Consider the following 16,096-nt stretch of genomic DNA (forward strand, 5'->3'; position numbering starts at 1 on the left):
GACACACTAATTACCATTGTAGCTACAAAGAGCCAAAAATAATTAATATATTTTAGGTTAGGTCTGTTCCCCAGAGTAGGAAAAAGTTTGGCTAATTTAGGCCCCAACAGCCCCATGGCCATTTAATACAGTGGTTCTCAGGCCTGGCTGACTATTAGAATCAGCTGGAGAGCTTTTAAAAACCGTACTAATGTCTGGTTCTATCTCCACCCTATTAATTCAGAATCACCTGGATGTGGAGACTAGGCATTGGTATTTTTAAGACTCCTTAGGTGATTGCCATATGCTGTTAAAGGCTGAGAACTTTAGTCATCAAGAAATGAATGTGATGCTAAAATTATCTGTTAGACCTAAATACCTTTGCCTGTATAGAGACTGTATTTAGCTTTTGATGGAAAAAGCAAGTAGTTTGAATGGAAATATAAGGGGTGTTGGGTATCTCTCTTGAAGGCAATTAAATCAGCTTAATAGAATAAGTCAGATTCTCTCAGCTTGTTTTTTTCTTTCTGGAAACCAGTTAAGGTCTTTCAGAAACATTAATTACTCACTTTCTGTGTGTACCACACTGAGCTAAGTTTTTAAGCTGAGTAATAATGTCAAATCAAATTTACCTTAATAGCCTAAATGCAATTTATCTTTTAAAGATCCAGATTGTAGTCATTTTCAGCTTTTGTTACTCTTCTTATTCATTTACTACAGTTTTTTTCAAAGGGAATTTGAACATGTATTGAAAGAAAAAGTTACACCATCAGAAAAAAATGTATATGGTGTCTGATTCATCTTTGTGTATATGAAAATATTTGCTTATGGTCATATGAATACCTGCTATAGTTGCTTATACTCATATACTTAGCTATTTTGAAATTATGATACTTGCCACCATTTTGGCATGTTAGATTTGCAGATTTTGTTATCAAGGGAATTACTGAATGTTGATCAGAACTGAATTTTTGTAGGGGAAGTAACTCTGTGTTCCTCTCCCAATTTTTTTTTTAACCTGTACTGAATTTCTAAGCTTCTTTTTTTTTTCTATTTATTGAATTTCTTTCTACTATTTCATTTACCCTCTGTATCTACACAAGGTTAAGATTTTAAGTAAAGTAGTATTTGCAGTTAACTTATTTTCTCCTGTCCTTTTTGGAGGAGGATTTACACTCATCTTCTGCTAGATTTTTTAGCGTTAATGGATACAGTGTCCTCAGAGTTCTTTCTCATTTAAAAATAAGTATAAATTTGCTTTTATTCATGAAGGACACTTGACTAGGTACAAAATTTGGGGCATCACACTATCTTTCCCCCTAAATTTTGTAAACATTGCTCTTCTCTCTTCTGCTGTTGAATCTTATATTAAGTACAGGGCTGGGCTAATATCTCTCCCTAGGTAACGTGGTATTTTTCTTTCTTTGTATGTAATTTACTTTTTATTGATGTATAGTTGATTTACAGTGTTTCCGGTATTCAGCAAAGTAGTTCAGTATGCTGTGCTGTGCTATGCATAGTTGTTCAGTCATGTCCAACTCTTTGCCACCCCATGGGCTATAACCTGTCAGGTTCCTCTGTCCATGGGGATTCTCCAGGCAAGAATACTGGAGTGGGTTGCCATGCCCTCCTCCAGGGGATCTTCCCAACCCAGGGATTGAACCCAGGTCTCCCGCATTGCAGCAGATACTGTCTGAGCCACCAGAAAAAACCAAGAATACTGGAGTCAATATGCTTTCTCTAGGGGATCTTCTGGACCCAGGAATCAAATTGGGGTCTCCTGTATTGTAGGAGGATTCTTTACCAGCTCAGTTACCAGGAAATATATTTACATATACATATACATATACATATACATATATATATATATATATGTGCTTTTTAAGATTCTTATCCACTGTAGGTTATTACAAGGTATTGAATATTGTTCCTTGTGCTAAATAGTAGGTAGAGATCAATAGGTAGCTTCTATACAGTAGCTTATTGTTTATCTGTTTCATATAGGGCAGTTCAGTACAGTTCAGTTGCTCAGTCATGTCTGACTCTTTGCAACCCCATGAAATGCAGCATGCCAGGCCTCCCTGTCCATCACCAACTCCCAGAGTTCACTCAAACTCACGTCCATCGAGTCAGTGATGCCATCCAGCCATCTCATCCTCTGTCATCCCCTTCTCCTCCTGTCCCCAATCCCTCCCAGCATCAGAGTCTTTTCCAATGAGTCAACTATGCATGAGGTGGCCAAAGTACTGGAGTTTCAACTTTAGCATCATTCCTTCCAAAGAACACCCAGGACTGATCTCCTTTAGAAAGGACTGGTTGGATCTCCTTGCAGTCCAAGGGACTCTCAAGAGTCTTCTCCAACACAACACTTCAAAAGAATCGATTCTTCAGTGCTCAGCATTCTTTATGGTCCAGCTCTCATATCCATACATGACCACTGGATTAACCATAGCCTTGACTAGACAGACCTTGGTTGGCAAAGTAATGTCTCTGCTTTTGAATATGCTGTCTAGATTGGTCACAACTTTCCTTCCAAGGAGTAAGCGTCTTTTAATTTCATGGCTGCAGTCACCATCTGCAGTGATTTTGGAGCCCCCCAAAATAAAGTCTGACACTGTTTCCACTGTTTACCTGTCTATCTCCCATGAAGTAGTGGGACCAGATGCCATGATCTTCGTTTTCTGAATGTTGAGCTTTAAGCCAACTTTTCCACTATCTTCTTTCACTTTCATCAAGAGGCTCTTTAGTTTCTCTTCACTTTCTGCCATAAGGGTGGTGTCATCTGCATATCTGAGGTTATTGATATTTCTCCTGGCAATTTTGATTCGAGCTTGTGCTTCTTTCATCCCAGTGTTCTCATGATGTACGCTGCATAGAAGTTAAGTCTGCAGGGTGACAATATACAGCCTTGACGTACTCCTTTTCCTATTTGGGACCAGTCTGTTGTTCCATGTCCAGTTCTAACTGTTGCTTCCTGACCTGCATATAGGTTTCTCAAGAGGCAGGTCAGGTGGTCTGGTAGTCCCATCTCTTTCAGAATTTTCCACAGTTTATTGTGATCCACACAGTTAAAGGCTTTGGCATAGTCAATAAAGCAGAAATAGATGTTTTTTTCTGGAACTCTCTTGCTTTTTCCATGATCCATTGGATGTTGGCAGTTTGATCTTCGGTTCCTCTGCCTTTTCTAAAACCAGCTTGAACATCTGGAAGTTCACGATTCACGTATTGCTGAAGCCTGGCTTGGAGAATTTTGAGCATTACTTTACTAGCATGTGAGATGAGTGCAATTGTGCAATAGTTTGCCCATTCTTTGGCATTGCCTTTCTTTGGGATTGGAATGAAAACTGACCTTTTCCAGTCCTGTGGCCACTACTGAGTTTTCTAAATTTGCTGGCATATTGAGTGCAGCACTTTAACAACATCATTTTTCAGGATTAAAAATAGCTCAACTGGAATTCCATCACCTCCACTAGCTTTGTTCATAGTGATGCTTTCTAAGGCCCACTTGACTTCACATTCCAGGATGTCTGGCTCTAGGTGAGTGATCACACCATCGTGATTACCTTGGTCATGAAGATTTTTTCTGTACAGTTCTTCTGTGTATTCTTGCCACCTCTTCTTAATATCTTCTTCTTCTGTTAGGTCCATACCATTTCCATCCTTTATTGAGCCCATCTCTGCATGAAATGTTCCCTTGGTAACTCTAATTTTCTTCAGATCTCTAGTCTTTCCCATTCTGTTGTTTTCCTCTATTTCTTTGCATTGATCACTGAGGCAGGCTTTCTTATCTCTCCTTGCTATTCTTTGGAACTCTGCATTCAGATGCTTATATCTTTCCTTTTCTCCTTTGCTTATTGCTTCTCTTCTTTTCATAGCTATTTGTAAGGCCTCTTCAGACAACCATTTTGTTTTTTTGAATTTCTTTTCCATGGGGATGGTCTTGATCCCTCTCTCCTGTACAATGTCATGAACTTTTGTCCATAGTTCATCAGGCACTCTATCAGATATAGTCCCTTAAATCTATTTCTGACTTCCACTGTATAATCATTTAGGTCATACCTGAATGGTCTAGTGGTTTTCTCTACTTTCTTCAATTTAAGTCTGAATTTGGCAATAAGGAGTTCATGATCTGAGCCACAGTCAGCTCCTGGTCTTGTTTTTGCTGACTATATAGAGCTTCTCCATCTTTGGCTGCAAAGAATGTAATCAATCTGATTTCGGTGTTGGCCATCTGGTGACGTCCATGTGTAGAGTCTTCTCTTGTGTTGTTGGAAGAGGGTGTTTGCTATGACCAGTGCATTCTCTTGGCAAAACTCTATTAGCCTTTGCCCTGCTTCATTCTGTATTCCAAGGCCAAATTTGCCTGTTACTCCAGGTGTTTCTTGACTTCCTACTTTTGCATTCCAGTCCCCTATAATGAAAAGGACATCTTTTTTGGGTGTTAGTTCTAAAAGGTCTTGTAGGTCTTCAAGGAACCATTTAACTTCAGCTTCTTCAGCATTACTGGTCAGGGCATAGACTTGGATTACTGTGATATTGAATGGTTTGCCTTGGAAACGAACAGAGATCATTCTGTCGTTTTTGAGATTGCATCCAAGTACTGCATTTCAGACTCTTGTTGACCATGATGGCTACTCCATTTTTTCTGAGGGATTCCTGCCCGCAGTGGTAGATATAATGGTCATCTGAGTTAAATTCACCCACACCAGTCCATTTTAGTTCGCTGATTCCTAGAATGTCGATGTTCACTCTTGCCATCTCTTGTTTGACCACTTCCAATTTGCCTTCATTCATGGACCTTACATTCCTGGTTCCTATGCAATATTGCTCTTTACAGCATTGGACCTTGCTTCTTTCACCAGTCACATCCACAGCTGGGTATTGTTTTTGCTTTGGCTCCATCCCTTATGTATCTGTTAATCTCAAATCCCTAATTTATCCCTCTTCCCTCTTTCCCTTTTGGTAGCTAAGTTTGTTTTCTATATCTGTGAGTCTATTTCTGTTTCATAAATAAGTTACTTTGTATCATTTTTGTTGATTCCACATATAAGTGATATCATGTGGTATTTGTCTTTCTCTAACTTACTTTACTTAGGATGACAATCTCTAGGTCCATCCATGTGGTTGCAAATGACATTATTTCATTCTTCTTTGCATGCATGTCACTTCACATGTCCGACTCTTTGCGATACTATGGACTGTAGCCTGCCAGGCTTCTCTGTCCATGGGATTCTCTAGGCAAGAATATTGGAGTAGATTGCCATTCCCTTTTCCAGGGGATTTCCTGACCCAGGGATCGAACCTATCTCTCTTATTTCTCCTGAATTGCAGGCCGGTTCTTTACTACTAGCGCCCCCTGGTCTGAGTAATATTCCATTGTACGTATACACCACGTTGTCTTTATCCATTCATTTATTAATGGACATTTAGGTTGCTTCCACACCTTGACTACTATAAATAGTGTTGCTGTGAATACTGGGGTGCATGTGTCTTTTTGAGTTAAAGTTTCTCTGGATATATGCCTAAGGATAGGATTATTGGATCATTTGGCAACTCTGTTTTTAGCTTTTTAAGAAATCTATATGGTGTTCTCTAAAGTGGCTGCACCAATTTACATTCCCATCAATGGTGCAGAGTGGTTATCCTTTCTCCACACCCTCTCCAGCATTTATTATTTGTAGATTTTTCAGTGATGGCCCTTCTGACCAGTGTACAGTGATGCCTCATTTAGTTTTGATTTGCATTTGGCTAATTAGTGACATTGAGTGTATTTTCAGGTACTTATTGGCTATCTCTTTATCTTCTTTGAGAAATGTCTATTTAGGTCTTCTATTTTTTAATTAAAATTTTTTTTTGTGGTTGTTGAGCTGTATAAGCTGTTTGCTTATTTTGGAAATTAGTCCCGTGTCAGGTGCCTCATTTACTAATATTTTATCCCATTCCATAGGTTGTCTCTTCATTTTCTTTATGGTTTCCTTTGCTTTAAAGCAAAAGCAAAAGCTTTTAAGTTTAATATGGTCCCATTTGTTTATTTTTGCTCTTGTTTCCATTACTGTGGGAGATGGATCCAAAGTAATATTGCTGTGATTTATGTCAAAGAGTGTTCTGCCTGTGTTTTCCTCTAGGAGTTTTTGAGTATCCGGTCTTACAATTAGGTCTTTAATTCATATTGAGTTTATTTTTATATATGATATTAAAGAATGTTCTGATTTCACTCTTTTACATATAGCTGTCCAGTTTTCTCAGCACCACTCATTGAAGAGTCTTTTCCCCATTGCATATTCTTGCCTTCTTTGTCACATTCAGCTCAGTTCAGTCACTCAGTCGTGTCCGACTCCTTGCGACCCCATGAATTGCAGCACACCAGGCCTCCTGTCCATCACCAACTCCCAGAGTTCACTCAGAATCATGTCCATCGAGTCAGTGATGCCATCCAGCCATCTCATCCTCTGTCGTCCCCTTCTTTTCCTGCCCCCAATCCCTCCCAGCATTAGAGTCTTTTCCAATGAGTCAACTCTTCGCATGAGGTGGCCAAAGTACTGGAGTTTCAGCTTTAGCATCATTCCTTCCAAAGAAATCCCAGGGCTGATCTCCTTTACATTAACTGACTGTAAATGCATTGTTTCTTTTCTGGCCTTCCTATTCTCTGAACTTCTAAGCTTATTTATCAGATACAAATTTAAACAGTGACTTTTCAGGATGTCATCTATTTTCAATCACAAGTATGACATGCAATAAGCTTTTAAATATATGAACAGATATTCCCACCCCTCTTCCTACTATCCCAGCTTTGCAGTCTTACCTGCTGTCTTAAGACAGGACACCAATCTTCCAGCTCACTCACCCCTTTCTTTCGGTAACCAGCTCTCTGACTTTCAGTTCCTTTGCTCTTCCCTTTCTCCCAGTCAGTGCAGCTTTGGCTTCATTTCCTTCCCAAACAGCCTTGATGCCTTGAACTATCACATCAACCATCCTCTGGTCTTCTCTTAGCCATCCATCAGCCTCTCACCCTAGGACCCTGATTCTGATCAACCCACCATAATGATTTTTGCTCTTATAAGTCTACTGTACACTTCTTAAAATAATGATTCAACTTTGTGGATTCCCTTCTAAATCAATGTCTTTAACCCCAGCTGAGTCCTCAGCCTTGCCCGACAGTCTTCCTAGTTGTCCTGTTAGATTCCCTTCTCATTGCTCTCACAATCTTTCTGCCTCTTCTTTGTTCTCTGTCATGGCTGTTTTGGCCAACTCAGTGATTGGCTGAACACCCAGATGGCAATTTCTCTGGGCCAAATATCTCTCCAGAACACCAGATCCAGGATCCTGGCCCTCAGTGTTATGGTGAGAAAGCATTATTGCTGCTGCCCCATTTGTTAAGGACAATGTCATTTACCTGTTCTCAGGTAAGCATAACTGGCCGTATCTTCACACTAAAGTTCCATTGGCTGGGAATGAATCTCATCTTGGAACTAGGCATGCTTCCAGTCTCTGCCTTTGCCAAGGGACTGCAGAAAGAAAGAATGACCTTCTCAGTGGATTAGGTCAAGGCACCAGTTAGTATTTCAGTCCTGTTATATGAGAATTTCCTAAGTAAAACAGTGTTAACTCATGATGAAAAAATGAGAATTAGGTAAGAAAATACTTATTAAAGTAACTATTTTAACTAATAAAAATAACATTACTTAAATAAAGTAAGTATTTTAAGTAATAAAAATTACTTATTCAATTACATAAGGGTAAAAGCCCCAGTGAAAGACTGGGACCTGATTTCTCTATGTAATACTCAAGATAGGATATTCTTCAGTTCAGAAGGCAAGGTCAAGAATTGGTGATACACTTCTTCACAGGAAAGGAAATAGCCATCAGAATAAAGAGGAAACCTACAGGGTGGGAAAAAAATTTGCATACTATATATATAAGAAGTTAATATCTAAAGCATATGAGAAACTCCTACAATTCAATAGCAGAAAAATAAGCTGATTTAAAAATGAACAAAAGACTTGAATAGACATTTCTCCAAAGAAGATATGCAAATGGCCAACAGATATGTGAAAAGGTGCTCAACATCATTAAACATAGAGAAATATGAGTGAAACTCATGAGCTATCACCTCACAGCTGTTAGGATGGCTGTTACCAACACACATAAGATAGTATTGGTGTGGATGTGGAGAAACTGGAATCCTGTGCACCACTGGTGGGAATGTACCATGATGCAGCCACCATGGAAAAAATAAAAAAATTAAAAATAATTTAGTTTAAATTAAATTAAAATATTTGGTTTTAATTAAATTATAATATTTAATTTTAATTAAATTTAAATATTTAATTTTTGATTAAAATTTAATTTTTACCATAAGACCTAGCAATTCCAGTTCTAGGTATATATCCAAAGGAATGAAATCAGGATCTTGAAGTGATATCTGTACTCCCAAGTTCATAGTGACATTATTCACACTAGTCAAGATATGGGTGGAAACAACCCAGATGTTCATCAACAAATGAATGGGTAAAGAAAATGTGGTATATGCATATCACAGAATATTGTTCAACTTTAAGAAAGAAGTAAATTCTGTCATTTTGGCAATATAAACGAGCCTAGGAATATTATGCTAAGTGAAACAGGCCAGTTGCAGAAGGACAAATCCTACAAGATTCCACATATAGGAGAATCTAAAATAGTCAAACTCACTGAGGCAGAGAAGAGAACAGTGGTTGCTAAAGGACAATGAAGAGTTGCTGTTCAACAAGTATAAAGTTTCACTTACAGAAGATGAATATGGTTCGAGCTTTGCTATACAACCTATTGCCTGTGGTTAACAACACTGTATTGTTCCCTGAAAAACTTATGAAATGGGTAGATCTCATGTTAAGTGTTCTTACCACACACACACAAAAAGGGACACAAGGAAACTTTTGGATCTGATGGATATGTCTATTGCCTTGACTGTGGCTATGGTTTCACAGGTGTTTGTTTGAGTCCAAACTCATCAAATTATAAAATTAAATATGTATAGTATTTTATATATCAGCTGCACCCCCAAGAAAGCTGCTTAAAAAAGAAAGAAAGAAAGAAATAGTGATAGGAAATTAGAGTGATTTCCTTTTGTAAAGAAATGCAGCCTGTGGGGTGGCTGTCTGGCCTCCTAAGAGTCACAGGGAGGAGAGCCTTCCTGGAGTCGTTGTTACATTGGCAGCAGCAGCACAGCCCCCTCTGATCTGCTGAGGGCAGACAGTATTATCAGTCGTAGCCCTGTTGCCAGATCACAGGGCACGGAAGAAAGGGATGTCTGTTCATTTTTCCCTGAGAGCCTTACAGGTTCTGTGTAATCAGGAGGACGGGCTTCCACCTTCCAAGGCTTCGGTTCTGTACTCAGTTCAGTGTTGACTGTGCTGTGCGTGGCTGCTGGAGGAGCAGAGGGTGAAGTCTCCACCAGCACCAAGCGCTGTGCCCTGGGTCAGCATCTGACGGGGGTGTGTTTCCTTCCCCACCCCTGCCCCCTGAGGGATGCAGGCAGATATTGGTGGAGGAGAAAGATGCTCTCAAGGTGTTTGTTTTTCTGAACTTCTTTCCTTTTTCTTCATATTTTCCCACTGTTTTTTGGCACTCCATGCTGCTTGCAGGGTCTTAGTTTCCCAACCAAGGATTTCACCCATGGCCCCTACAGTGGAAACTCAGAGTCTTAATCACTGGACCACCAGGGAAGTTCCTTTTTATATTTTTTAATCTATCCCCTCTTGGTAGAGATTTTTAAAAACACTTTACTATGTTGCAAAGTATGTTTCCCTGGCTCATTCCAAATCAGTGAAGAAATGAAGTCACTGGGAACAGGATGTGTAAAGTTTAGCTTATTAGAAGATGATCAAGCTTGACATAAATACATCACTTGTGAAGGGCTGGCATTTTACTTATGGCCACTGAAGGCACATATCCAGACTGTTTCTTTCCTTTCCATCGTGATTAGTGTGATTGAGTTTTTAAAATCTCTTAGCACTTTGTGTTTCCCAATTGGGTCAAGTGGCACAATCTTAAAACATAAAGAAAGTCAGAGATGGTTAAACTGAGGAATGGTGCTATTTTCTACCTATGGGCATTCATTCTGTATTTAGCTAGTGGAGGAAGAGTATATTTAAAGACCTAAATGGTTATTCCTTTGAGGTGATTCAAGGTGGCTTTAAAATAAGAAAGGAACTTATCTTTGAGAGAGAGAGAAAAAAAACTACCTGGGCACAATTCTTCTTCCCAAACAGAAAAGAAAAATCCCACTAAGAGAATATGGTGTGTTTTCCCTCTTTCTATCATTGAAATGTGGTTAAGGAATAAAAGCCATAGAAAAGAGCCAGCGATAAAGGACTTCAGCGGAAGCTCCCGTGTTTTATGACTTTCCATCCGAATGTTACCATTCTTGGGTATCTGATGGCACCAAACACCCCAAGTTTAATACTCTCCTTTTCCAGTATGGAAATTAGATGGGAAAGACTTGGCTGTACTGGTAGGCAGAGGAGAAGGAACCAGTGGAGAGGAAGGGATGATGGTTGGGAAGGACCAATGGACAGAACACTGAGAAAGGATCAGGTCCAGGGCATGTGAGCAAGATTAGTCCTGGCTCAGGAGAGAAACAACCAGTTTCTCCTGTATAGTTGGAAGGAAGGAGCTCAGGATGGCTGAGATACGATAAGTGTGATGTGTGGTAGGGGCTGGGATCATAGGAGGCTCCCAAGAGTCTGATGTGGGTCTGCACGTCCGAGATGTCATCCCGTGTGGGACTGGGGTGGTCTCAGTGTGAAACCAGGAATGTAAAGGGAGTGAATGACTGACTGTCGGTGACAATGACTATACCATTGCCTCATCCCTGGGAATCTCATTAGAGAGGAGAGGGTATAAGCTTTGCACATCTGAAAGAAATTTGCTGCTCCAATGACTCATGATTCCAAGATGTTTTTCACTGTTTTGTTTTTGAAACTGTTTTCAATTCTGCTTCTCACTCAGGGGAAACTGCAAACCCATTCAGTGTATACCTCGTTTCCCGCTGGGCAGTGTTTCCTTTATCATCAGTGGATGCTTTGAGTCTTGCTCTGGCCACCACCAGGAAAAGGAAATGTTTTTTTAATAGACTCCATTTCTATTCTTCATTCTTCTTCCTGCCATGTACTGGAGAAGGAAATGGCAACCCACTCCAGTATTCCTGCCTAGAGAATCCCATGGACGGAGGAGCCTGGTAGGTTACAATCCTTGGGCTTGCAAGAGTTGGACATGACTTAGAGACTAAACCACCACCACCACCTGCCATGTACAAGTCAGTGTTCAGTATTTCTGTGTCCTAATCCATGGGAGTTAGTGTTTTAGGGCACTTTCCAGTTGTTTCTTAGACACCAAGTATGTATCTTGGCCACCAACTCCATAGTCAATACCTGATATAGGAACAATGACTAGTGTGTCCATTTTGTATGTAACATAACAAGTGTAAAACACATGTACCTGCCTTCAGCCCTGATCTCATCCAGAGCAAAGTGGGAAGAGGAGTCAGTGGTCCAGGGCAGGCGTGGCATCTCCTGCCTGTGTCTCTCACCCTTAACCTCTGTTCTCCACAGATGGTTGGCTGCGATTATGAGATCGACTCCAACGCCACAGAGGACCGCTGTGGTGTGTGCCTTGGGGATGGCTCAGCCTGCCAGACTGTGAAGAAGATGTTTAAGCAGAAAGAAGGATCTGGTAATAAAACAAATAATTGTAGTGGCAGGGGACTGAGGATGAAGGTCAAGATGGAGTGCTGTTTTTTTTTTTTTTTTTTAGGAGATTGTAACTTTTTAAGCAGATTGTAACTTTCACAGAATTCAAAATAGATATAGCCTTGGCTACAAAGGCTCCTTGGCAGTTGTAGAAAAGGGATTGATTGCTAAGCAACTACAGGAAGCATTACGTTGCACCAGGGATCTAAGATGGCTGAGTGGCTGCCCACAGGACCAGATTTAATCATGTGATCCCTGGGAGAGGATCCAGGGCTGAAGGCCAGTGGACCAAGACCTGAGGGAGAGAAGGGATGAAAAGCTGGTGGAGAAGGATGCAGACGTGGGGCAGGTTCCATAACTGAGGGCAGAGAAGCCAGCAGTGGGTTTAAAGCCAGAAGAATCAGGATGTAGCTTTAGGACCAGAGGAGAAGCAAGGCAGGGTTACTTCAATTTGCTCTTATTCCCCATCCCTCCCCATAAGAGGGTCTCTCCCAGTGGTGCCTTCAGTCTCTCCAGGTGGCTTCTCCCAGCTAACATGCCCTCCTTGCCCACACCCCACCCTTCCTTCCCCATGATTACCTTTTTTGAGATTTCTTCCTTTAACAGCTTCAGGCTACTAATGATCTTTGGGGTTGGAGAGCTCATCACCCTCGCTCCTCCCCAGAAATAACCAGACAGGAAAGGGAGTATCATTAAGCCAGTTACATTACATGGGAGCCAGTATAGAAGTTGTTGTACTTCAGAATTTTCCCCGCCCAGGAGAGGAGTTGAGACAGTACAAGGCAGCTCCCATCAATCATTGCTTGAGGCTACTCTGGGGAGGTAAGGGGTCCAGTGGTTGATTCTCTGGATTCCAAGGAAAGCAGGTGCTGGGAGTAGGGAGGCCAGTGTGCTCCACTCAGGTATAGATGGGACAGTACCCCTGTGCTAGGGCTGGGGTGATGCCCAGGGCAGAAGTTGGATCCTGGGGCACCTCCCTTCTAGACATGCTTACCACCCGGGATGAAGTGACTAAGTTTGCCCAAGAGATTATTCATCCCGATTTTTTGATCTTTGGCTATTGAATCAGTAAGGTAAAATTGTAAAGTGAAATGCTTGTCCTGCCCTTTCAAATTACCCTTGTGAGATTATATTTCATATCTACTATTTGAAAGCTTTATTATGCACGAAACATCTTTTGCATTTTAGTAAGGATGTCAATGACAACCCATTTATCTCAAGTGTATGGTCAAGTGCTCTGTGATAGCTAATATTTATTCAGTCTTTACAAAGGTGTTATGTAAATACTTTTCATTATTTAGATGTGACCTTATTTACTTGGATTAGTAAAAGTCAGACTTAAAATTGCATTCCTTTATTTAACCTGTTTTATTTCTTTTTTGTGGGGCTTTGTATCTTTGGCCTCAGACATGGTATGCTCTTAACATTATGGTGTGCGTGCTTAGTCTCTCAGTTGTGTCCCACTCTTTACGACCCTCTGGACTGCAGCCCACCAGGCTCTTCTGTCCATGGGATTTTCCAGTCAAGATTACTGGAGTGGGTTGTCATTTCCTTCTCCATAACAGAGCTTCCCTGATAGCTAAGTTGGTAAAGAATCTGCCTGCAATGCAGAAGACCCCAGCTCAATTCCTGGGTCAGGAAGATCTGCTGGAGAAGGGAATAAGCTACCCACTCCAGTGTTCTTGGGTTTCCCCGGTGACTCAGCTGGTAAAGAATCCACCTGCAATGTGGGAGACCTGGGTTCAGTCACCAGGTTGGGAAGATGCCCCAGAGAAGGGAAAGGCTACCCACTCCAGTATTCTGGCCTGGAGAATTCCATGGACTGTATAGTTCATGGGGTCGCAGAGAGTCGGATATGACTGAGTGACTTTAACTTTCACTTTCTCCATAACGTTATGGTAACTCCTTTGAAAAGCAGAGTTTTCATTCTCAAATCTCTACCACTTAACCTTTTAAGCCCTTAGGAAATCAGGCTTTAGTTCTGGGATCTCATCTCTGCCCTGGTGTCCTAGGGGTGAGGAAAACGGACCAGAAACATCTTGAGTTTCCCTCCCTCTACCACACCTACCTCAGAAACTGCAGTCCATCTGGCTGTATGCCCTCCACTGAGCATTTTTATCCCCATTGCCTTTCCGCTTTCTGATGGCTCTTGACATCCAGAGAGTGTGTCAGCTTTATGCTGTTTTTGCCCTGACGGCTTTCTCAAAGCCCTTTGGCATGGCCACCCACAGCACAGTGGAGAAACCCGGTAAGCACTCATTCTAAACTCTGCAACACCCAGTTAGGGGTCTGTGTTCCATATACCCACTGGACACTGGCCAGAACCCACTTTTGCTACATGCCCAAAAAAGCTAGAAGCATTGTAAAGAAGCTGGCTGCCACCACCACACTCCCAGATTGAGTGAGGCCAAACAGTAATAGAAAATTTTATGAAAGAGAATCAGATTGTATTGGAGAAGATGATTTATGCAAAGGCCAAAGTCAAAAGAGAAAGCTCCTCTCCTGGAAGACACCAAATGTATTATTTTCTGTACTTGTTTACCTGCTATCTTGTGTTGTTGCCCTTTTTGCACCTTATATTGTATTCTTTTTTTCTAACACAATGCAATCTGAAGGCTGAATTGTCTTTCACGCTTTTTCTCCATCCAGCCTCAAATCAGCAAATACAAAGGATGTATATGAATATATATATATATACACAGTAGGTATTCAATTTACTCATGTAAATTTCAGTGAAAAAACTCTTTCATAGGATGGATTCTATATTCCTTTGACAATAAAGGAAGCAAATCTTTATTCTCTAGTTATGATGCTGAAGCTGAAGCTCCAGTACTTTGGTCACCTCATGCGAAGAGTTGACTCATTGAAAAAGACTCTGATGCTGGGAGGGATTGGGAGCAGGAGGAGAAGGGGACGACAGAGGATGAGATGGCTGGATGGCATCACTGACTCGATGGACATGAGTCTGAGTGAACTCTAGGAGTTGGTGATGGACAGGGAGGCCTGGTGTGGTGAGATTCATGGGGTTGCAAAGAGTCTGAGTGACTGAACAGAACTGAATTATGTTGACATAATATCTGAGTAGGTATTTTCTCCTAGATGTCCAGCCTGTGATTTTGCTGGAGTGTTGTAACTCTTTTGTAGCACAAATATTGTTACAATACTGCATACTGCATGCTGCTGCTGTGGCCAAGTCGCTTCAGTCCTGTCTGACTCTGTGCGACCCTACAGACAAGGCAGCCCGCCAGGCTTCCTCGTCCCTGGGATTCTCCAGGCAAGAACACTGGAATGGGTTGCCATTTCTTCCTCCAGTGTATGAAAGTGAAAAGTGAAGGTGAAAGTGAAGTCGTGTCCGACTCTTAGCCACCCCATGGACTGCAGCGCACCAAGCTCCTCCATCCATGGGATTTTTTAGGCAAGAGTACTGGAGTGGGGTGCCATTGCCTTCTCCACAATACTGCATATCCAGTATTAAAATATTGGGTTTTAGTCACTTTCTGATTCTAGCCCAAAGATTGTTATTCATTCACTCAGTCGTGTTTGACTGTTTGCGACCCCCATGGACTGCGTCACACCAAGCTTCCCAGTCCTTCACCATCTCCTGGAGTTTGCTCAAACTTGCGTCCATTGAATCAATGATACCATCCAATGATCTCACCCTCTGTCATCCCTTTTTCTTCCTGCCTTCAAGCTTTCCCAGCATCAGATCTTTTACACTGAGTTGGCTCGATGAGCCAGCCCAAAGATGGAAATCTCCGAATCCTTCCTCTTTTTGTGCATGTCCTAAAGTATTCTTTCCTCTTTGTCTCTCCACCCAGAGCTGCTGCTGTTGACAGCAAGCTGGTCATGAGGGTCCCATTTGCCCTCAAGAGTCTGTGGCTTGTGACAGTTCCTTCTGGAGAATTATTCCCAGAACAAGTGTGTGTTTGTAGCTGCGACACGAGACTATGATTGATTGAAGATTGCTTTGTTATTTCAGGACTTGTGCATGAGATCCGCAGAGCCTTCAGCCTTAAGAACAGCCTATCACTGTTCTTAACCATGACCTTGAAAGAAAACCCACTTCAGTTCAGTTCAGTCGCTCAGTCATGTCCGACTCTTTGCGACCCCATGAATCGCAGCACGCCAGGCCTCCCTGTCCATCACCATCTCCCGGAGTTCACTCAGACTCATGTCCATCGAGCCTGTGATGCCATCCAGCCATCTCATCCTCGGTCATCCCCTTCTCCTCCTGCCCCCAATCTCTCCCAGCATCAGAGTCTTTTTCAATGAGTCAACTCTTCTCATGAGGTGGCCAAAGTACTGGAGCTTCAGCTTTAGCATCATTCCTTCCAAAGAAATCCCAGGGTTGATCTTCAGAATGGACTGGTTGGATCTCCTGGCAGTCC

General features: G+C 41.6%; 1 protein-coding gene across 2 annotated transcripts in view; it reads left to right on the forward strand.

Annotated features, from left to right (window-relative positions):
* The window catches only part of ADAMTS12 (ADAM metallopeptidase with thrombospondin type 1 motif 12), a 374,380-nt gene that overhangs the window by 254,700 nt on the left and 103,584 nt on the right, over positions 1-16,096 (forward strand). The window contains exon 14 of one of the 2 annotated variants that reach the window (XM_068990670.1): positions 11,571-11,691. The exons of the other annotated variant lie outside the window; for it this stretch is intronic. Within the exon in view, the coding sequence (XP_068846771.1) occupies positions 11,571-11,691 (121 nt within the window). The remainder of the gene's footprint in view (positions 1-11,570; positions 11,692-16,096) is intronic. 2 annotated transcript variants of the gene reach the window in all.

This window comes from Capricornis sumatraensis, chromosome 18, assembly GCF_032405125.1.
Source record: "Capricornis sumatraensis isolate serow.1 chromosome 18, serow.2, whole genome shotgun sequence".
NCBI classification, from domain to species: Eukaryota; Metazoa; Chordata; class Mammalia; order Artiodactyla; family Bovidae; genus Capricornis; species Capricornis sumatraensis.